Genomic DNA, 22418 nt, shown 5'->3' with positions numbered 1-22418 from the left:
AAAAGCATCAGTGTGCCCAGCTGATCTCAATGGGATGAAATGCGGGCTGGCTTTTAGTTCCTAGTGTTGTGTTAGAACGGAACGGCAACAGATGGCATTGGGTCGCCATCAATCCATGCTTTCCTAGGAACCCCTAGATCTTCCCCAGGTTTCTAGAAATGTCAAATTAGAGGTCACTGGTTTTTCTGATTTGTTTATGAAGAGAGTTTGCCCCAAGGATTACATACTGACTCTTTCCCTACTCAGCAGATGAATGTGTTCCGTCTACCTTAGTATAATTTGCTAAGCATTTGTACAGTCAAAATTTCCAAATGGCTCCACAAATAAAGTAAAATGTTAAACTTTGAGTTGAGGAATGATAAAGACCCATTATGGAGCAGTGTTTTCTTCTCACAAAAGAATTTCTACCGCTGACTCCCATTGGGTGAGAAGGGACAGCAAATTAATGTCTTGGTCAGGCAATTCCTCTCCCCTCTTTACTTAGGGATGACTGTGAAAACAGAACCACGTCTGTAACATTGCTTTGCAGGTTTATAATGAGTAATTAGAACTTTATTTCAAGTCCTAAGTTTATACACTTTCCTTCCCATGACTGTGACTCTCCTTCAAAGAGTCAGCAGCTTTTTCTGAGCCTGTTTTTAGAAGACTCATAAAAAAGAAGGAGGAGGAGGAAGGGGAGGAGAGACAAAAAAGAAATAGAACCCAGGATAAATCTAATTAGATAGCAATCTGTAACACTTTTTTTTTTGGGGGGGGGTCAGGCTTCTAAATTTGGCATCAGTTAAGTTTTCAGGACTTTGAGATTTATTTAAATGGTCGCTTAAAGTCCAACTTGACAGCAACACACCATTCTGAAGCAGAATATGATGTGTGAGTAGAAATGGGTAGAGGATAAAGACACAGTTTTGAAACTCAAGAAAATGGTAAAATGTAAATGACAGGGACAGACTTAAAGAGTAAGTGTAAATGATACTTTTTACCCATGAAACGGCTTTTGAGTGTTTACCTGAGTTCATTCATTAACAGATTTTAATTAAAAAACAAAGAGTATATATTTCTTAATTTTTTAAAATTATTTTAAACCCTTGTCCAAGGACATTAAATAATCATAGATCACTATGCTCATCTTCTAAATTACTGCAGCCTTCTTAGGGCGACTGGCACTCTACACACACATCAGTCAGGCAGACTATTAAGTTTCTTAAAGGACCCTGAGGGGGTTAGTGTCATAACTCTGGTGGTAGGGTGCTTGCCTGGCATGACTAAAGCTGAGTTCTATTCCTACAAGGGCATAAGTTGCACATGATGATATAACATTGTAATCTCAGCACTTGAGAGGGAGTTCAAGGTCATCCTCAGCTACACAGTGAGTCCTAGGCAGTCTGGGCTGCATGAGACCAGTCTCAGAAAGCAAGTAGCTCTAGGAACATCAAATAGAATCATACAGGCTCTTTATTAGCCAGTAGAAGAGATACAAAGAAGAGCGGGTTACTATTTGAACATTACCTCCTTTCGCTGCTTTGAAAGAAAGGACTTTTAACCAGATCCTGAGTATAGGATCCGCAATAGCATGCTGTTTGTACTAAGGTTTGGATAAGCACATAGTTTTCTTATAAGTTGACTACAACCCACAGAATGGCTGCCTGAAACTGCACTAGAAGGCTGAGCTCTTACTCAAGGAAGGGCTCTGGTTAATTAGCATGGTTTGCCCGACAGGATGCCACAGTTCGACCTGTCCTGGCTGGGACTGAGCCTGGAGGCCTTCCACAGACACAGAAAGAACATATGGCATGGAGAACCAAGACTGGTCTGAAGTCAAAACAAATCACTACTTTTATGTGTTCTGAGTCATACTGGAATGAAGCCCCAGGGTAACAAAAAAGTGGAGACATTAGCCTTGAAAATATTCTTTAATACTTTATCAGACTCAGAACATTAGATATGTTCTGATAAATCACTCTGATTTTTCAGTCACAGGTTATATGAATACACATGAAAGAAATAAAAATACTATGATTCTATTAAAGAAGGTTACCATCATATAAATCTCATTTGAATATAACAAAATCATGGTAAGAATGAGGCATATGTTACTGGAGCAGGGGCTTTAGAGTTCCAGATGTAATAGTCAGAAGAAATTAGTTTCCGATCTACAAAGGAAAAAGAAAATAAATTAATTACAGAAATGTTTAATCTTAGGAAAAACCTAATAAGAGAACAAAGCTATCAGTTTTTTAATTTGTGGAGTATAGTCATGTCATGATAATAACTTTGAATGTTAATATTTATTTTACTCTATTGAGGCTTTATTACTACTTATATCCTATTAAAATGGGTTCATAAATATTTGGGCAAACCACACTGGAACTTACATGAAATCTCTTATTTATACCAAATGTTTATTTTCCCTACATCTCTAATTGATTTTCTAATGAGCCATTACTTTCTTCTTGGGTTTTTTTTTTTTTTTTTTTTTTAATGACCTGTACCAAGTCCCAAATCTAGTCATCGCCATCAGTCAAATCAAAGAGTTGGAAACACAAATCATCACCTGCCTTCCTCACAACACTCTCAGGAGGCATATTTCCTGGTTTCTTATGGTTTGGCTCCAATTTAAGCATTGTGTTTTTATCAGCTTTGCAACTTTGGGCAAATGGCAGCCTCCTAGAAACAGTTCCATACTCTATAAAACTGATAAAATTATGCTTACTTGGAAACATACACATTTTTATTGTGCCATCAGCTTTTTCTACCTTCCTTTATGCCCTTCAAAATGAACACAATATAGGCTACATTACCTTTCCTTTTTCTGTTATTTTGGGAGGGAGCACAGCACACTGTTAAAAGGACAGGCCAACTGCCTGTGTTTGAATTGCAGGCATGTCACTTACTAGCTATAGACCCCTCACCTTATCTCTGTTCCATCAGCGTCCCCAGACATAAGACAGGGATACTAACATAAAAGGTGTGGTGAGACTTAGTGAGTTAATGTACACAAAACACATAGAAATTATATCTGGCACATGGTGAAAATGTTACTACTAAAATGAACATTTTTACTAAACTATTTGCAGAACCAACTTGTATACTCAGTATGAGGCAAAATCAAAGTTTTAAGGAATAAAAGGATTCATTTGGAATGAACTCTCACATTCAGTATTTTTATATAAAGGGCAAGTAGAAGCTATGCATGGTAGCATGCATCTATAATCCTAGTACTTGGGAGTCTGAGGCAAGAAGATGATCAACTGGATGGAGGCCAGCCTGGGCTATATAGTTGAGATCCTATCTCAACAAATGAATAAATAAATAATTAGTTATATTACTGGTTATTAAAGAACAGGTATATTATAGAAACTCTCTATTGATTATTATGCTATCTAAAAATGTACTTAGTAAATATTAATAAAATACTTAAACATATTTTATTTTCTGAAGAGATAACATTTCTTACAGAAGATTAAAGATATTCATCTGTATTTAGACACAATGATAACTGTTCAATATTACACTTTCAAAAAAGAATATACATACTAGGAACATGCCTTCACCAATTCATCTAAAAAAGCAAAAGACCGCCAGAGGAGAAAACACAGGGACAACACAGAGGTTAAAATGCTGGCTTATCTGATTCCACTACACAGAACTTTCTGCCATTCACAGAGATTGCCTAGATCAGAGTTTCCTAGTCCTTCTGAAGCATTCAGGCACAAACTCTTGTCCCACCCTTCCAATTTTTAGGGACCTCAATCCTGAGTCTTAGAAATCTATGTCTGAGGCTAGGGGTGTAGCTCAGTGATAGGACACTTGCCAGGCATGCATGAGGCCTTGAGTTGCATCCCAAGCAGTGTCCAAACCAACCAACAAACAAATGTACTTAGGTCTGAGAATTTTTATAAATTAGATTATTCCTAGCTAGATATATAATCTGACATTCTTCTCATCTACTACCTTTCTATGCCACCTGTATGAATTAAATAATTTTAAGCTTTCCTTTTTTCTCCTGATATATTCATCCAAAAATATATACATATTTTCACACAAGGAATACATACGTATACATATATGCATTTTACAACCAAGAAAGTCAGTGAAGGCAGGAAATCATTTTTCTATTGCTTGCCCATTGGTTGGAGAGAGAAAGTGCTAAATGTTTATGGGATTTACTAAATATAATTAAAATTTTAAAATAATAATCACATTAATTATTAAATCTTATGTTAAGCTATATGCTCAATAAATATAATCTATTCATAAAAATAACATATATATATATATATATATATATATATATATATATGTAATACTGTCATTTCTACTTCAGTAACTTTTTTAAAATCACATTTTAAAAAAACTAGTATGCAGGGTGTGTTTGTGTGTGTGCACATGAGTGTCACTGGTCAGCTTTTAGGAGTTAGTTCTTTTCTTCCACAGTGTGGGTCCCATGGACAGATCTCGGGCCATCAGACTTGACAACAAATATCTTTAGACATTGAGCCATCTGATTGGTCCTGTAGGAACAGAGTCCAAGAATGGAGTTTTGTGAGGGGAATTTTGAGTGCTTGTGAGAAAACTCTAAGAAAACAAGACAAAACTCTTGTGACCTCAGTTTCTTCAAAAAGATGGAATTGTTCTTGGAATGTGATTTTATGTCACTCCCAGGTGTAGTGGATAGGGAAGAGTTTACTTTCAATTATTCATTACATCTGGTTATTATTGTTTATATACCACCATGGAAAAATGTTTTTGCCAACTTGTGGTTTGTCTACCATGTGTGGCTTGTCCTTGTACACTTTCCTCATGTGACTTCTCTTACCCTCAGAGTATAAGCTGTCTGATGCTCTGAATAAAATTGGCTAATGCATGAGACTTTAGTGCACCTCATTTTTAGGCTCTTCTCCCAGGTCCCACTGTCTTTAGAGCACTACACAGTCCCCTATTACTTCTCTGTAATAAACGAGGACACTAAACCTTTATGACATTCACTAGCTTTTTCAAAGTTACAAACACTGAAGTCAGGACAAGAGTTTAATATGACTAGAGCAAAGCAAATCCATATTTACTAATATTAAAGCCCACACCAATTGGGTCCTGCTTATCCAGACTGTATTTAAACAGAAGTCAGAAGACAACACAGAGTACACAAAGGGTTATGTGGGCGTGGACTGAACCACAGACATTTTAATAAAATGGCATTCTTTTCCAATCTCCAAGTCATTACATTTTAATTGTGCCTTAGGTAGTGACAACACAGAACCATTTTCACTCAGTTTAGTTTGGATCAGTACAACTTACATGCACTTATCTTTGGTTTTCCTGATGCAAAAACTTGAACTGAATGTTGATCTGCATAACAGCCAGTGAGTGTATAATCTGAGATCCTAAAATGAAGCTAGGAAATGAGAGTCCATTGAGTGATTATTTGCAAAAATCTTGACCACATTTTCCCTTTACATTGTTAGAGCTACACCTGATAGATAGTTCACCCACGTACTAAAGGACAGTTGTGAGAACACATAGTAAATGTGTTGTTTAAATAAATTTCAGAGTTTCTGGTGTAAGACAGAAGAAAACAAAATCTAGGGACTACTATTGTCAAAACTCTGTTCGCTCTCAAATATCCTAATTTTCCCTATATTTATTTTCATTATTATTACCTTTCCCAGAATTCTCATCTCCTGTGTTGATATTAATGTTTAAGTCTTCTACAACAAGCAATAACAATTCCAAACAGCAATCACTGAAATCTCTGGAAGTGGGGCCCCACTTCACTGATTCCACTTGATGTCTCTGAACTAGTAAACACCACCCTAGGACCAGTCTGGGACTATGCTGCTCTACACAATTCCAGGCTAGCTAGTTGAAACAGTGCATCTTCTTATTACACCCTGGCCAGAGCTTCAGATAAGAACTTCAGTCAAGCATCTCCTGCCACTCAGAGACTAGCTACAAATGTTACATCTAGTCCTCTGGGGACTTTCTGTGGCTTTATTTTTTTTTCCTTACAGGATCCCATTGAGTCACTGTCATGGCCCCATTTCAGTAGGAAGTAATTCTAAGAAAACAATGCTCCTTTTCTCTACAGTTGGCATTAAGGGTATTTTTTTTTTCCTAGTCACTGAAAAAAAAGGGATAATTATCCCTTAGGGTTGGTTTTAAGTTGTGTAGGGCTGGGTATGGAAGGTGATGGTCTGACTCGGGTATCTCTTTTAGATAAGTTTAAGGAAATGGATGGGAAGGGTATGGTTAGGATGGAATATAGGTAGATTAACATATCTTCTTGTGAACAAATTTTAGCAACCATTAGCTATAGATAACTTAAATTGTTAGATTCTTGTATGTTGACTAAGTAGAATCTTCTTTTCTGTTTACAATGTTTTGCACATAGATATAAAAGTATCTATATTTTGTATATTGATACACCTTAAGATGTTTTATCATACTGCACTTTACAGTTCTACCTCTAGTCAAGATATTTCAGTTCTGTCTGTTATTGAGAATTGTATCTATATATAATATATGTATAAATAGTTAAATTTTTTGAAGTCATTGTCTTTGCTAAATTATTTTGGGAAGCTTCAGCCATTGAGCAACTGTGTTTCTCAGAATTACAGATTATAGTTACCAATGCTTCTTGTACTTATGAGGTTCGTCAGACGTAGATATTTGATCTTCAAACACTTCAAAGACTTGAAGAATATGGCATTTAAATGTTTTAATATTAATATTCCATTGACATGAGACACAATTGCTCCTGACAGCACTGAGCTATTCCTAAGAGTATGATGGGCACCGATGACGCTTCTTTTGAACTTAAGATACTGCTGAACCCTGCCAAGTCAGGGTAAGACAGTCTTTCAACTTCCCTGCTTCTGTGTTGGTCAGACAGTTACTCTAGGCCTTAGCCAAAGCTGGCTGCCGCTACGCTGCTGTGAGACTTTGGGTGACTGTCCAGGTAGTCTGCTGTTTCTGTCTTCATTTGCACATTTTGGAAGTCACTCACTTGCACTTCCTGCCTACCCTAGTAATGTTATCTTCCTTCTCAAGTCTTTGATGAGGTTGAAGATTAGACTGTCACAGTTATTGTCCTCTGTTTTTAGACAGAAATATTAGGTGCAACACTTAAACTTTCCAGTTTAGGACAACTTTGTAGTAATCTCTGTTATGCCTTTACCCTAGGACTGCACATGTAGTTCTTGCCAATTGCTCTATGTTGCTTCACTGGCAGTAGGTCTTAAATTGTGTTTCCTTTCCTTTCCTTCTCTTAGATACTTGATATTTTTATCATTGTATAGTTTTGTATCAAGCCTAAACCTTCTTCTTTAGACTAAAAGAGGAATTGTAGTGATATATTTGCCTGTGCAGCTGTAACAGTGGCCATGCCTTTTGGGCGTTGTTACAGATGTGGACATGACCGGATAAAGGGAGAGGATTGGAAATTTCAGGTCATGGAGAGCATTAGGGAAGCAGGGTCTACATCCCTGGAGCAGGAATGCTGTGACAGTCACTTACTGTTTCTTGTGTAAGTTCTTTTCCCAAAATAAACTCCACTTCATTTATACTGGATCTGGTGAATCCTGATTTCCACACCTTCAGTGAGGTACTTAGTACTCAGTATACAGCACACAGTGAGGTAGTTAATACTCAGTATTCAGAAGCAGAGCATACATGTGAACTCAGAACTGTTCTTTTTTGCCGTACCATCTGATAGATTATAGTGTTTTCTCCTTAGCAGACTATCTGTGATAAATTCTGGTCACGCTCTTTTTTTAATTAATTAATTTTTATGTGTATAGGTGGTTTGCCTGCATGTATGTCTGTGTCTAATGCCCTCAGAGGCCAGAAGAGGGCACTGGATGCCCTGAAACTGGAGCTGCAGCAGCCTGTGACCCACCATGTGGGTGCCGGAAATGGAGTCTGAGACCTCTGGAAGAGTGGCAGCAACAAGTTCTTTTATATGTAGGGATGTATATGCTTTAAAACAAAGCACATAAATGCAATAATGACAAGAAGGAATATCAATTTATTTCATGCTTGGGAAATGGCATGCTCTACTTAATTTTTTTGATAGCCAAAATCTAATTTTTACAGAACTGTAGTCAAGTTATTCCTTCCCTTATCTACAAAACATTTCTAAAATAAAACCCACAGCTCTTGGGTTCCATTGGTGATGCTGGGTTATCGGTGAAGGCCAGCACTACACTCTGCCGTGATGATGAGGCACTAGCACTTTTCCAGTCTCCTTTTGCTGTGATTCTCATCTGTTCATCTGTGTTGGTAAACACCTCATTTTGAACATCTCCCCCTACACTAAACCAAGGGCTTGCACATTCTTGGCAAGTCCTCCATCTCCAAGTTACATCCCAAGCCATATACTTTTTATCCTCTGTTTTCTCCAAATTTTTCCCATTTTGTGTGTGTGCATGAGTGTTTAATAATTTTTAGATTGTAATATTCTCTTCCTTACAGTGATTCACACATAATTGGAAAGCAAAGAGCTTGTGCTTGCTTAGGTGTTATAATTTTCAGTGCTGGTTAGGTATATAAGGTCCATTTCCATATATATGCTTTTATTACATTATACATTTTAATATATGCCTTTGATCAGACTGGAGCTGGTTAAGTGAAAGAAATGAACAGAAAATTCTAAAAAACTATCCTTAGTTTTAAAATGGAGTAACATTCCATATTTTCTTTTGGACCTTAAAACAAAGTAGTAGACAAAGTCAAAGCTAACACAGAAAAAATGAATTCTTAGTAGTGTATTCACAACTTCACTAATGGTTGCTTTTATGAATATTGATCTTGCATCTTTGACTTCTCTGATAGAATTCTCTTTTCCTATAAACTTTCTGGCTATTCCTTCAATTTTCCTTACTGATTCTTCCAAATCTTTCCTTATTTTCCTTTATTTCTATCATCTTACTCATTTCATTGTATCAACCTTGTCTTTTCAATGGGTACTCCTAAACCCTGTCCTTCCTATGTAGAACTTCAGTCCAAGCACTGGTTTCTGAATCTTGTTTACTCCTTTCACTCTCTAAGTTACTTAAAAAAAAAAATACTTCATGTTTGTGCAGGCATGTGTATTGTGTGTGCCGTGCTGTGTGTAGGCACAGGCACACACATGCCACATGTGGATGTAGAGGTCAGTCGACAATCTTTGAGAGCTGCTTCTTTCCATCCTGAGTTTCAGGGACAGAACTGAGGTTAATGCTGTGACTGCTGGGCCATCTTGCTGGCCCTTTACCCATTATCTTGTCCTAGCGTTTGCCGTGACCAGGACTCATGTTTTCTCTGAGGCACCAAAAGTAGTGAGTCCTGATTAGTGAGTCACCAATCCACACTATTGAAAATGCCCTAGAGATCAAGGGCTGCATCTTTGAATATAAATCGAATCTGATAACTAAGAGTTTGGTAGTTTAAATGGGAGTGTTTAGGTTATTCTCAACTACTTCCCTTAAAATTTGAGTATTTAGTGAAACAGAAAAATGGCCAAATGTGGTGATGATTCATGCTTATAATCTGAACATTTAGGAGAGGCTTAAAGTCAGCTAGTGTTACATAGGGATTTGGAGACCAGTTTGTGCTAAGGCAGAGATCCTGCCATAAATAAATAAACAGACAAATAAATAAATAAATAAATAAATGAAACACAGAACTGCTCCCCCATATCAACAAATGTTTAAAAAAAGGAATTTAGCTACACAAAAGGCACAGAATTATTTAAAAATTGTTAGAAAACACTAAAACTCAAATATATATATACAATTTAGAAATGAATTAAGGGTTTTTGATGTAATGTTTCATACATTTACCTTTACATATGCTGTATTTCCAATGCAAATGTGATCAAACGGCTGCTTGTTATGGCCCTTAACTCCAAACGTTAGAGTCCCAGAAAGACTAATTTCCATTGATTTGGGGAACTTCTGGCCTAAGACACAAATGTACCAACCAATTATTCTAAAACAGAAGATTATATAGCAAATGAGAAAAAAAATCAATAAACAAAGCCTTGCTCACCAATAATCCAGACCAATAAACTTTTTTCTCGAAATACCTCAAGTTGACCAAAACTAACTTTGTATTCCACATGGGTAACTGGACCTCTTAAAAAAAAAAAAAAAGAAGAAAATCTTAGATATAAATTTTAAAGTGGTGAGTCAAATCTTGTTTCTGTTATTTTTACAGCAGAAAAGCAAATCTGTATTCCAACTTCAGAAGACAATGAACAATGAATACAGATCTTAGAAAACAGCAGATATCATATAAACATTCATAGTAACTATGTATTACAATACTATCTCTAGAGACAATCATAAAATAGAGATTATATTCGTATTGGTAGAACACTAAAATTGTAATTTTATTAATTAATTGCACTTTGTAAAGAGCTATCCTGAAGAATACATTGTAAAAGTAGAACTTATCTATGCTCTAATTGGCTAATTCACCTGGTCGTTGGTGGTTAAGACTAATTTATATGTAGACTTCGGGGAAACTGATAGAATAGATTCTTTTCATGACTACATTTTAAGTCAGAGTCAGTATTCATTTGGATTTTTAAAATATGCTAAATGAAGAGACATTTTATTATGGGGCAGTACGACTATATTAGGGAGGACTGCAATCATGTGTCTTATTATTTATCCCTACCTGTTGAAAAACGGTATATGAGCTTCACAGATTTCAAAATTATTTTTTACACTTTCATGAAGTTTTAAATTAACTGTTATTTTTAGTTGTACTTCTTCTTCTTCTTTCATGTGATAAGAACCCAATATTGGTGGGACAGGGACCTGAAAACAGACACAACTCTTAACATAATTCTCATGCAAATGAGTCTAAGATACGAATGGTGACAGGGGGAAAAAGCCCTGTAGTAATATATTATTTACTAGATACATACACATATTATAGACATATAAAATATATACTTTATAATGGTTTTAAAACTAGGGGTCTGCCAGTCTAATAGCTGGGAAACCAGCATAGGACCGCCCCAGACCCCCTGAACATAGGTGTTAGGAGGACTGGGCAATCTATGGGGCCTCTGGTAGTGGATCAGTATTTACCCCTAGTATACAAATGGACTTTGGGAGCCCATTCCACATAGAAGGATATTCTCTCAGCCTAGACACCTGGGTGAAGGCCTAGGCCCTGCTGCAAATGATATGACAGACTTTGAAGACTCCTCATGGAAAACCTCACTCTCCCTGGGGAGCAGAAAGGGGATGGGAGGAAGGTTAGTGGGGGGGGAGGGGCACGGGAAAAGGTGAGGGTGAGGGAACTGGCATTGACATGTAAAACAACCTTGTTTCAAATTTGAATATAAAACAATTATCAAAAACAAAACAACAACAAAAATACTAGAGGTCTGTTCTACACTGCTTTCACAACAATGATGGATCTACATTCATTCTGAGGGCAGATTATTGTACCTCTCTGAAAAGAGATGAGAAAGCTGTCTTACAGCACACGCTTGTTTCTGTTCTTGCTCTGCCACGTAGCACAGGTTGTCCTCTACATATACTTATGATATCTGTTCCAGATGCTCCTTTCCTTTCCGATGACTACTGTTTCTCTTTCCAGGCCCTAGCTCACTAATAGTTAACAGGTCATTAATGACTGACTCAAGAGCATTGTATGCTGGTGTGAGCTAATCATCTTATTGGTGCATCTGAAACAGGACACAGGGAGATGCTCTCTTATATGAAGGTCCTAGAGCTGTAAGAGCATGTGTAAGCAGAGAAGCCCAAAAAACAGGGGTTACTGGGAAGGAGAGGTGAGACAAGCAGGAGACTTCCAGTGCAGAATAATTTTAACTTTGGTTCTAATTTTCAGGTAGCCTAGATCTATTTCTTCTCTTGAATAATGAGAATTCCTGTTGACCTTCCAAAATTAATTCTTCTAGTCAACCTGGCTTGAACAGGATTTTCTAATCTAACTGGTTGATAAGTAATATAAGAGACAAATGACATGATATAGTAGAAAGCATGTCAGGCTTTGGAAATTCGGAAGACCTGGGTTCAAATCTGGGCTCCACCACTTATCAGTTAGAGGATTTTGTGCAAATCATTTAATTTCTCTAAGACTTTCACCATCTATAAAATGGAGATTATAACATCTATCTTAAGATTTGTTGAAATTACTAGGAAAGACACACAAAGAGTCTAGGACAGTGGCCCCTGCCCCATCCTCTCCCCACAGTGAGCACAAATAGCTACTGCTAATACTACCTGTTTAGTTAGCAAAGATTTCCTGGGGTTAGAGTTATTTTGTGCTTGTATTCAAAACCATGACTAAATCATACCAGGGTCTATCCTGTAACCTTGGATTCTTAGCTAAAGATTAAAAAGAAAAAAAACTTCAGTGACTCTGAAAACTAATGCTACTACAGACATCAGAGATAAGAGGTAACCTATTCAAAGAAGTGAACTTTTATCTTCACCCACCCCTTCCTGTCTTGTAAATAACTGATGAAAAATTCTCATCCAGGAGCATTTATCAGTGTATCAGCAAAGTCTCAACTTTTCTGAGATGGTTTACCTGAGAAGTATAATGGCATAGGTTGAATGACTCTAAGGGTGGAGTGAATGGGAATTTATAAGGCCCACTGAATGCAGAATCATCCATTGTATCAATGCTACTGGAAGTCAGAATGGCTGAGTCAAGAGAAGTCACACAAGGATGAACGATAATATCTTGAAGTGGAGACCCATTGGTAGGGAGATTCAAGCTGATGGTAACATTTGGCATGATTCCTTCCAAATCACACTGTAATGCAGGCAGAAACAATTATTAGCAAAATCTTACAACAGAGCAGCTTATGTGAGGCTTTTCTGAATTCAAGTCACTTCCCCCATTTTCTTTTTAGGCATTATTTTCTGTGCTGTTTTCTGATTAACAATTGGATACACCATAGACCCCTTGGCTTACCTTTAAGCTCCTATAAAAGCCAGTTCAAATCCACTGGTTTCTCTCAGGCCCCTTTGCCACCAGGCCCTTACAATGTTACAGCTAACTAGCTGTATCTGACTTTCTTTCCTCTAGTACAGTGGCTCTCAACCTGTGGGTCACGACCCCCTTGGGTGATGAACAATGGTTTTTACAGGGGTTGCATATCAGATATTTACATTACAATTCATAACAGTGGCAAAACTACAGTGATGAAGTGTCAATGAGAACAACTTTATGGTTTCAGGGTCACCACAACAAGAACTGTATGAAAGGATCGCAGCATTAGGAAGGTTGAGAACCACTGCTTGAGTCTCTCCAATCTTCATCAATGCCAGTCACACTGATGAATGGTCATTCCACTTTTGTTATATTGAATCCAGATTCAGACTTGAGTCTCTCCAATCTTCATCAATGCCAGTCACACTGATGAATGGTCATTCCACTTTTGTTATATTGAATCCAGATTCAGACACTTCAATGGTTCCTCTTTCATTTGGTATACTTTTAAGTTTTTCATTGTTTGGTTCCCATCTAAGTGGAATCTTCTACCCCTTGGTTTATGTTACAGACATACAGAAATCTTGCATTTTTCTGAATAAATAATACTGTCTTGTACTTCCACATGCATCTTAACAGTAGTCCTTGCCGGTGGGTTTTCTCCCTGTATAGTATTTCACTCAGTCTGGTGTGATCATTTCCTGGAGAAGGGTACTTTCTTGACAGTCTGAGTTTGATCACCAGGACCCATCTGGTAGAGGGAGAGACCAACTCCCTCAAGTTGTCGTCTGACCTCCACGTATGCACTGTGGCATGTGCACCCACACTCATTACCACACACACACACACACACACACACACACACACACACACAATGAAGGTTTAAAAGAAAGCCATGCACTCTTCACACCTAGTTCATGTGATTGTGCAAGCCTTACACTGTGCCATCTTACTGATGTTTACTTTTGCCTGGAGACACAGGGTCTTCTTCCCTGTGTGATTGGGTTAGTTTGCCAATGACAGGGTAACCATGAAGGATTTCATTATTCTTGGGAGGTGGGGGAAGGCAGGCAAGACAGCTCCATAGGTCTTTCCATGAGCTCCTACGGTATGACTACAAGGACCAGATGGAGTACTTCTACAGCCCTCTCCTTAAATTCCTGCTTTGAGGTTCAACAGACTGAAATGGCAGCTCGCACTTCTCTGTAAACTCCTCTACCTATTTCAGTCTCTAGAATGAAGTCTTGAGTGACTTGTTTCTGTGATCAAAAGAAAAGATTTATTCTCCAGCTCCTCTGGTACCTGAGAAGTCTTAATGACTTTACTTCATAGATATATACTAACAAACCTTACTTGTGTGTGTACAAATGAGTGTAGGGAGAGAAGTCTTCCTTTGCACCTTAATTCTAACTTGACATTTACTTCTTGTTTTATTTTTAATTATGTTTATGTGTGTGAGTCTCTGTGTGTGTGTGTGCAGTGAGAACAGTGTCTGTAGAAGCCAGACACAGAAGACAGTGGATCCCTGGGAGCTGGTGTTACAAGCCTTTAGTTGTGAGCTGTCTGGTATGGGTGCTGAGAAGCAAACTTGGGTTTTCAGCAAGAGCAGCAAGCACTCTTATTTGCTGAGTCATCTCTCCAGCCCTTATTCATTTTGTAAAGTACTGGATCCAAGTTCAGTGGCATTGTCTGGTTAGACACACAAGGCGTTTAATAGTAGGATGCAGCAGGCAAAATGCTTAAGTCTAGATGCTATACAGTCTGCACCATGCAGTGATTACTTGTCACCATGTAATCAGTGCTTCTTTCTCTTGGTTTCCCTCCTGTAGCCTTAAGTTCTTTCAAAGCAAGAGCTGTTCTGGGCTTTTTCCTATATCCATTGCTATTTATTTGCAGGAGGTCCTAAAAATGTTTCCATTTTATACCGTTTTCCAATTTTGAACCTCATTTCTTCCCCAATGTTAACATAGAACCTTTTACTTTGGAGTGTTTTAAATGTGTGTTTAATTTTATGGTATGTGTTTGCCTATGTGTTTGTATGTACATCACATACAAGCAGGAGCCCACAGAGGTCAGAAGAGGTGTCAGATTCCCAGGAACTGGAATTAGAGAGTTGTGAGGAACTATGTGGGTGATGGGAACCAAAGGCAGGTCTTCTGCAAGAGCAGTGAGCCATCTCACCTTGTAATGGGTGATCTTCCATTTAACACATATGAATTCATTAGTGTATCTGCTTCAAACTTATGTACTTCAACAGTAGGCAGGCACTCTGAATTGTGCTGAGGTATAATTAGTAGCTTAGAAAGGTCTTTTCTTCCTTCTTTGTGACAATTACAAGAATATCAATCAAATTTGAAAGTTTAAAATGACAACTCTTTTTAATAGAGAATTTAAAAATATTGCCATATTATTACATTTGCATATTAGAATAAAATGTTTTTTGTTATTTGAGATAATAAATGCAGATAGTAAATAGTATTAAAATTTAAAACATCATTTTTTGTTCACTAAATTTTTCCCTAGCAGTGTATTATTCACAATGGGATCAAAGAAACTGCACTATTATGGAAAGCTTCAATAAATTACCCTCTATTTAGTCACTTAAAATACTATAAGTACAGTTTGGGGATTGCCATTCTAGAAGGAATCTCTATACTGCTTTTTAAAACAGTTTGGCAGATGTGAATCTGGACTTCAGAACTAGGAACTATAAAAGAAAAAGGCACATAAAAAGTTATCTTACATTAAAAAAGATAGGAGATTTACAAAGTTATGTGACTTTCTAAGGACATGGGACATTTATAAATAAATGACAACCTCAGAGAAACATTAGTGTTAGGTTGAGGTATACTCATACTTCCTATAAACAAGGAACCAGGGTCAACTAACCAATAAACAGAGAAATGTATACATCATGTTAGTCACCATACACACACACACACACACACACACACACACACACACACACACACAAAATCCAGGATTGAATAGTGGCCTTTTCTAATTTTTAGTACATTTAACTCATGAGAAAAAAAAGACTCAGCTACTTTCAGAGTGATGAATGACACAATCTATGATTTTCAAGCTTCTTAAAATAGCACTTCCAATAGGATGAATAATTTGAATGCAATTTTGAGCATGACAGAAATTTTTAGCATAGACAAAACTTTTAGGTTACTTTAATTAGAAAAAAAGAGTCAATTTTCCTGTCAAATTTTGTTCTTAAAATTTACATTATTTATAGATCTTATATATAGTAACTGAACATTAAAGTTACAAATTATGTAAAATAAAGGAGTAAAAAAGATATTTGAGAAGACTATTAATACGTATTTGTAGTGTTTAATTGGAGGACTTTGAGTTTTGATCATTATTAAACCTGATATTAATCACTGTTATCTGTATTGACATTTCTACTGTTTTCCCCATTTTCTAACTTAGGACCGAAAACTCTAGTTTTTTAAATAAAACAAGAACCCTCTAGTTATCTGATGTAAAGTCAGAGGACTCGTCAACTTGAGAAATGGAAGCGATGATGTTAAAGTGTATTCACAAGCTCTCCCAAACTCCTCTATTCCCACAGTGGACCTGATCCCTTATCTCTCCTGTGTGACTAGACTTAATGATTGGCTTTGCATCTAACAAACAGAATGTAGTAGAAATGACACCATGTGGCTTTTTACAGAATACTAGTAAAAACAATAGCTTTATCTTTCTCTCTTCCACATAAGAACACACACTATTTAATCTGAAAGAAGCCAGTCACCAAGTTGTGAGGACACTTAAGCAGCCAGTGGAAAAGTCACAAGGAGTGGAACCAAGGCCTCCTTCCATCTGCCAGCACTGACTTCCCAGTCATGTGAGTGAGTCATGTTGCAAGCAGATACTGAATCATACTGAATCTTAGCCAGTTCTTCAGATGATAATGGCACCGACCAACATCTTGACTATAGGCTCATGAAGTTCTACACTGGAGGATCCCAGCTAAGCTGTCCTAAAGTTCTGACCCACAGAAACTATGAAGAAAGTGTCTATTTTAAAGCAATGAACAATTCATTACATAATAGTGATTAAGTAAACAACTTGTAAAAACTACAGAGAACATATGATTTCATGGCTACAGATAAACATAACAAGCATATCGTTTAAAAAATGTAAAATACAAGCTGCAAAATGTACTGTTCTTCGGGTGTTAAATGGTATGACAAAGCGAGTCCTAGAGAAAAGCTCACCTTGCAAGAGACTGTTCCAACGACTTGCCATGTGTCCGCTATATCCTGTTTACCATACTGCATGCATTTTACTTTTTCAATGATAGAAATACAAATTTGTGGTTTTCCTTTGTATGTTCCAACTTTCCAGGCTGGCTGTTTTTGTGGCTGAGTCACAGACAAGAAATTAATACTATTCAATGAATTCTGCAAGTTAGCATCCAATAAAGTACCCAATGGACAAGCCTGAAGAATCAAGTCAGGCAACTGACTCAGTTTTGTGTTTAGGTCAGTGTCATTTTTCTGACTTGAGTAAAGAAAATCCTGTATCCCAAAAAGCAGTTCCAAGCCTTGTGAAACTCCACTAATATTAATTAAAGATGGGCGAGGGGATAGAACTTGTTCAACTAGTGGAACACTTGCAAATATCATATCATTCCTCAGAAAAGCAATGACTGGCCAGAGCTCTTCACCTCCTACTAAAAGCCCATAAATAGATGATTTATTGACGTGTGAACAGCTATCACGCCTCTCCACAAAGTCTTTATCATCATCCAGTAGTCTAAGTTGAAAGAGTAATGCCTTAAGAAAGGGACCATCTTCGGGTACAGGAACATAATTCTTTCCATTGAAGATTTTGGCTCGCTTTTCAACAGTAGGATATCGTCTGCATTAGAGGAACAGAAACATTACAAGTGATTCTTCCAAGTAAAATCAATGAGAGGATTAAAAGGCTTTAAAACAGAAGGCAAACAGTCATAACTATAACACATAAAGCAACAAATAAGTAACATACACTACCAAAGGAAAAACCCTATACCATTAAACATGCTAACTTCTGACTGGAACAAGTGCTTCATATTTAGTATGTTATTTCAAATGATAAGCTATACCATATTCTATGAAATATGACCCAATTTAATTAGTTTTTTTAAACAGGTAGAGTACATTTTTCTAATTCAAAACCTTTGTTTTTCAGCCACTCAGATTCCCTCTTGGTAGATGTCATGGTTAATCCAACTGTCAACTTGATGGGATTTAGTGTTGTGGGATATTGATTGCACTATGAAACTCTAAGACTGTGTTAATAAAATTAACATTGGGTCAGGCAGCAGAGGCAGAGACTAGTTGACTAGAATTAGCCATGGCAAGTATGAAGGACCCAGGATACAGATATACAGAATACAGAATACAGAGAGAAGCACAGAAAGGAGTAGGGAGGGAATTAGAGATTCAGGGTCTTTGGTTTGAGTGAGTGAGAGATGCTTCCCTTGACAGGTCTCCAACCAAAAAGGAAGGTCAGCTGGTTACTTCTTGGCTTCTTTGATCTAGCAGGTTTTCACCCCAACATCTGACTCCCAAGGCTTTACTAGTAAATGGAATAGAGACTTAGTTAAAACCTTCATTTGGTGGTTGCAGCCTAGCTGGTGACCACAGGACTGGAAATCCCACCAGGCTGCAGTCTGAGTGGCAGGATGCTAACTGCCGGGTGGTGGGGTGCAGAGGGAAGTTAAAATATTAGTAGATCGAGGTGCAGCCACTAAGCCAACAGAAAAACAATTCAGTCTGCATAGAAACCTGTTCTAGATTAGGCTGGGGTTGGAAGTCTCACCCTGAACATGGGTGACCTCACTCCATGGGCTGGGGTCTTGAACTGAATGAAATGGAGAGATAGAGAAGTAGCACCCACCTCTCTCTGCTTCCTGACTGTGGATGCAAGGTGACCAGCTGCCTCAAGCTCCTGGACCATGCCTTCTCCATGCCTTGAAAGGATCCTGTCAGGGTCTCAGCTGGATCATTATAGCTATTCTGCCTCAACCCAGAGGAAATAGCCACACTACTGCGTATTCTCTACATAAATGTCAAAGAGTAGTGGCTATCAGAATAGATTCTGTTAGTTTGTTACTGTCCTTTAAATTTAGGTTTATTACACATTTCTTTACATCTTCCCAGGAAAGGTTAAGGAACATATGTTAATTTATATCTGTTAGCCTTAACATCAGCTCCAAGTGGTCAGAAATCTGAAAATGTAGACCTTTACAAAGCTATCAATTTACTTAATAAAACAGAATTAAAGAGACACATAGATGAATCATGTGACCTTCTAACTTGCTACCTCCATAGAGATGTAGTGAAATTCACCTGAATGTATCTGAATATCTTCTAAAATATATAATATGAACAAAAAGCATTCTTCTTGTTCTTTTGCTGCAGCTACTGCCTATGAAACACAAACATGAGACTCAGAGCCCAAGTGGAGTTAATTGTGAGAGGGGAGAGAAAGAGGAGGAGTTGGTGGCCAAGCGAAAGCAGGGGAGAGAGAAGAAGAGTGAGAGAGACCGAGCAAGAGAGAAAGAAAGAGCAAGAGAGAAAAGGCAAGAGAGAGGCGCACTTGGTGCGCTTGCTTTAAAAGGGAAACTTGCACATGCCTGGCAGCCAGGTAAAGCCTGATGTAGGGATGACATAGCCATGAGCAGCATCCTGCCTATCATTGGGGGCGGGGTCAGCAGACTGCTTGTTCCCAACAATTCTAAAAAATGAATATGACTTTTCTTTTAAAAATATTTGCTTTTGCCATCTTTCAATTATGTATATATATGTGGGAGTGGGTATGTGCATTTGAGTGCAGTGGGCTTTGGAGTCCAGAAGATGTTGGATCCAAGTGGTCCTTTGGAAGAGCAGTACATGTTCTTAATTACTGAGCATCTCTTCAACTCTGCATGACTTCTTCAAAAGACTTACTTTTTCAATTAACAAAAGTCTCCAATTACAATGTTGAAATACAAGATCTACACATAAAATCAGAACATTGATGCAAAAAAGACAAAGTTATAGAACAGAGATAGACCAATGCTTATATGAAGGAATATAGCAAACATCAATATTGAGCCAATGAAGAAAAGATGTGGGGCTTACAGGATGATGTCAGGAAAACTGTCAAATAGTATAAAGAAAAAGTGAAATTGCCACTTAACACCATATCCAAAGCTGTACTTAACTGGATTAAAGGCTTAAATCTAACAGACAAAATTATTCAGAATGAATAAAATGGTATCTTGGCAAAGTAAAGGTAATTCATAGAAAAGGAAACCCAATAGACTAACAAATATTGTTCCTGGAAGACATACAAATAGAAGTTAGATCTTCTTTGATGGTAAAAATTAGAGTGAGAGTCAGGAAAATATGGAAATTCACTAATTCCTAGTGAATGTGTTAGCATTCAGGGAAGCTACTTGTCAATATTTTGTCAAAATCAGTATAGGCATGTCCTAAGGCCATTTGAAGATGTCTGCAGTAGCATGGTTCTGAATGGGACAGATAGCTTGAATCTATTAAGCAACATGACCAAAGAAAACCATATCTTCCTACAGACCAAGTATCTAGATTGACAGTGTACAATATGGTAGACACTAGGTACATGTGCTTTTTAAACTAAGCAAAACTAACAACTGAGGTGGATTGCACATTTTTAATCTCAGTACTCAGGAAGCAGAGGCAGGAGGGTATCTACGAGTTTGTGGGCTAACCTGATCTACACAGTGAGTTCTAGGTTAGCCAATGGTACACAGTGAGACTGTCTCAAAACAACAAAAATCTAACAACTGAGCTCCTCATTTACAACCCCCTTATGTGCTCACTGGTTCATAACATTAGCATAGACTTAGAACCCATCCCCTTTCTATCATGTGGGAAGTTCTAGGGTATTGTGCTGCTTTCTGAGAACACAAGACTACTCAATAAGACATGTGTCTCAGAAATACTGCCGAGAACAGGAAACAGCCCCAAGAATGACAAATTTCATCACATGAAATTAAAACATTTTTGCAAGACAAATAAAACTACAAGCAATGTGGAGAGACAGCCTACAGATTAGAGAGAAAAGAAAAACTTAGCCAGCTATAATTTATAAAGCAATTAATACCTAGTATAAAGAACTGCAGAAACTAAACACATAGACACACACAACCCCCCAACTTCCAATCAATAAATGGTGAAATGAATATGAATAATCAGTTCTGAAAAGAATAAACAAAAATAGCTAAAACATATTTTTAGAAGGCTACATGACTGCCTTTCATATTTTAAGTTACTGTATAGTTCTCTCCATGGAATTATTTTGGTGAAATATGGCAAAGTCTTATAATGGGACTAGATCACTTAAGTCACATAGGAAAAAGTGATTGTAATTTAATATTTCATAGTTCCTTCTACTTTGTTCAACCACTACAAGCTGCACAAAAAGATTTCTGGAAATCGTATATACTAATAAGATGAAAACAAGTCTATTGCTCTGAAAGCTGAACAATCTAAAACATGTCTAGTGGTCAGTAAGTTCTTTGTCTTTCATCATTTCTGTACCGGTCTCAAACAGATCAATTTTTAAGACAGAATACAGTCGGTTATGGTAGCCCACACCTTTAACTCCAGCACTCCGGAGGCAGAGACAGACAGATACCTGTAAATTCGAGGCCAGACTGGTCTACACAGCGAGTTCCGGCATAGCTAGGGTTATTTTTGCCTCACAACAACACAAACAACAATAATTGTAATATTAGTGAACATGTAGCAACTTGTGTCAAGCAACTCATTTCTTACAACAATGTGAGATAAGGTTACAATATACAAAACTAACTTGCCCAACCGCACTCAGCTAGCAGTTCCTGGAAGATCTGGTATTCAACGATCCATCCTAGGCCCCATCATGCCTGAGGATCCAGACCTGCATTTACCTGGAGAACTTGACAGTGCCCCCGAGAGGAGTTCCCGGTTCGTGACGTATGAGCCACACTGCCCGCTGGGCCATGGTAAGCCACCCTAGTATCAGATCATCACAGAAACTAAGGTCGCCATCCAGCCAGAGCAGATCGCCTTCTGAATGGACTCCCCCAGGGAACGTCGGAGTTCACCCTGCGCCGCTACAGCTAACGGGAGATGCTCGCTCCTCCCGATGAGGTGACTCCAGTCTCCCTGTCCGTCCAGCGGTTCAAAACACACCTCCGAAGGTCCTAAGAACCGGCACCCGGAATCTCAAAGGACTGCAATGCTCGACCTTCCACTTCCGGGATGGCGGCCCGAGAGGCTCAAGGCGCGATGCTCGCTCGCTCACAGACGAGCGTCTCCGCGGCCCGCCCGCCGCTCGCTCCTCTCGCCCGCCCCGCGAAGTCCGCCGGGCGCGCGCAGCTCCACTTCCGGCGTGCGAGGCGGTGACAATGGGAGCGGCGCGGGCGGCGCCGGGAGGCAGCTGAC

The 22418-nt window shown here is 38.1% G+C and overlaps 1 protein-coding gene across 1 annotated transcript; it reads right to left on the bottom strand.

The window, feature by feature from the left end:
* Positions 1-1891: 1891 nt before the first annotated feature.
* Positions 1892-22060, bottom strand: Ap5m1 (adaptor related protein complex 5 subunit mu 1). Its single transcript, XM_051177107.1, has 8 exons — positions 21902-22060; positions 17193-17838; positions 12553-12780; positions 10660-10802; positions 10027-10112; positions 9819-9937; positions 5296-5392; positions 1892-2150 (listed from the first exon to the last, which is right to left on the bottom strand). Exons 1-8 carry the CDS (start codon positions 21973-21975, stop codon positions 2068-2070), a joined length of 1476 nt encoding a protein of 491 aa, XP_051033064.1. The 5' UTR covers positions 21976-22060; the 3' UTR covers positions 1892-2067.
* Positions 22061-22418: the final 358 nt, after the last annotated feature.

The sequence above is a fragment of the Phodopus roborovskii genome, unplaced genomic scaffold (assembly GCF_943737965.1).
Source record: "Phodopus roborovskii unplaced genomic scaffold, PHOROB, whole genome shotgun sequence".
Classification (NCBI taxonomy): Eukaryota; Metazoa; Chordata; class Mammalia; order Rodentia; family Cricetidae; genus Phodopus; species Phodopus roborovskii.
The sequence above is the reverse complement of the archived record's forward strand: the minus strand, read 5'-3'. Positions and strand labels throughout refer to the sequence as shown.

Excerpts from the sequence above, each read along its gene's own strand:
- Ap5m1 (XM_051177107.1), bottom strand. The coding sequence starts at position 21,975 with ATGGCCCAGCGGGCAGTGTGGCTCATACGTCACGAACCGGGAACTCCT. Across the intron at positions 17,839-21,901 it reads GGCACTGTCAAGTTCTCCAG|ACGATATCCTACTGTTGAAA; the intron begins GTAAATGCAGGT and ends CCTCTAATGCAG. Across the intron at positions 10,803-12,552 it reads TATGCCATTATACTTCTCAG|GTCCCTGTCCCACCAATATT; the intron begins GTAAACCATCTC and ends GTCTGTTTTCAG.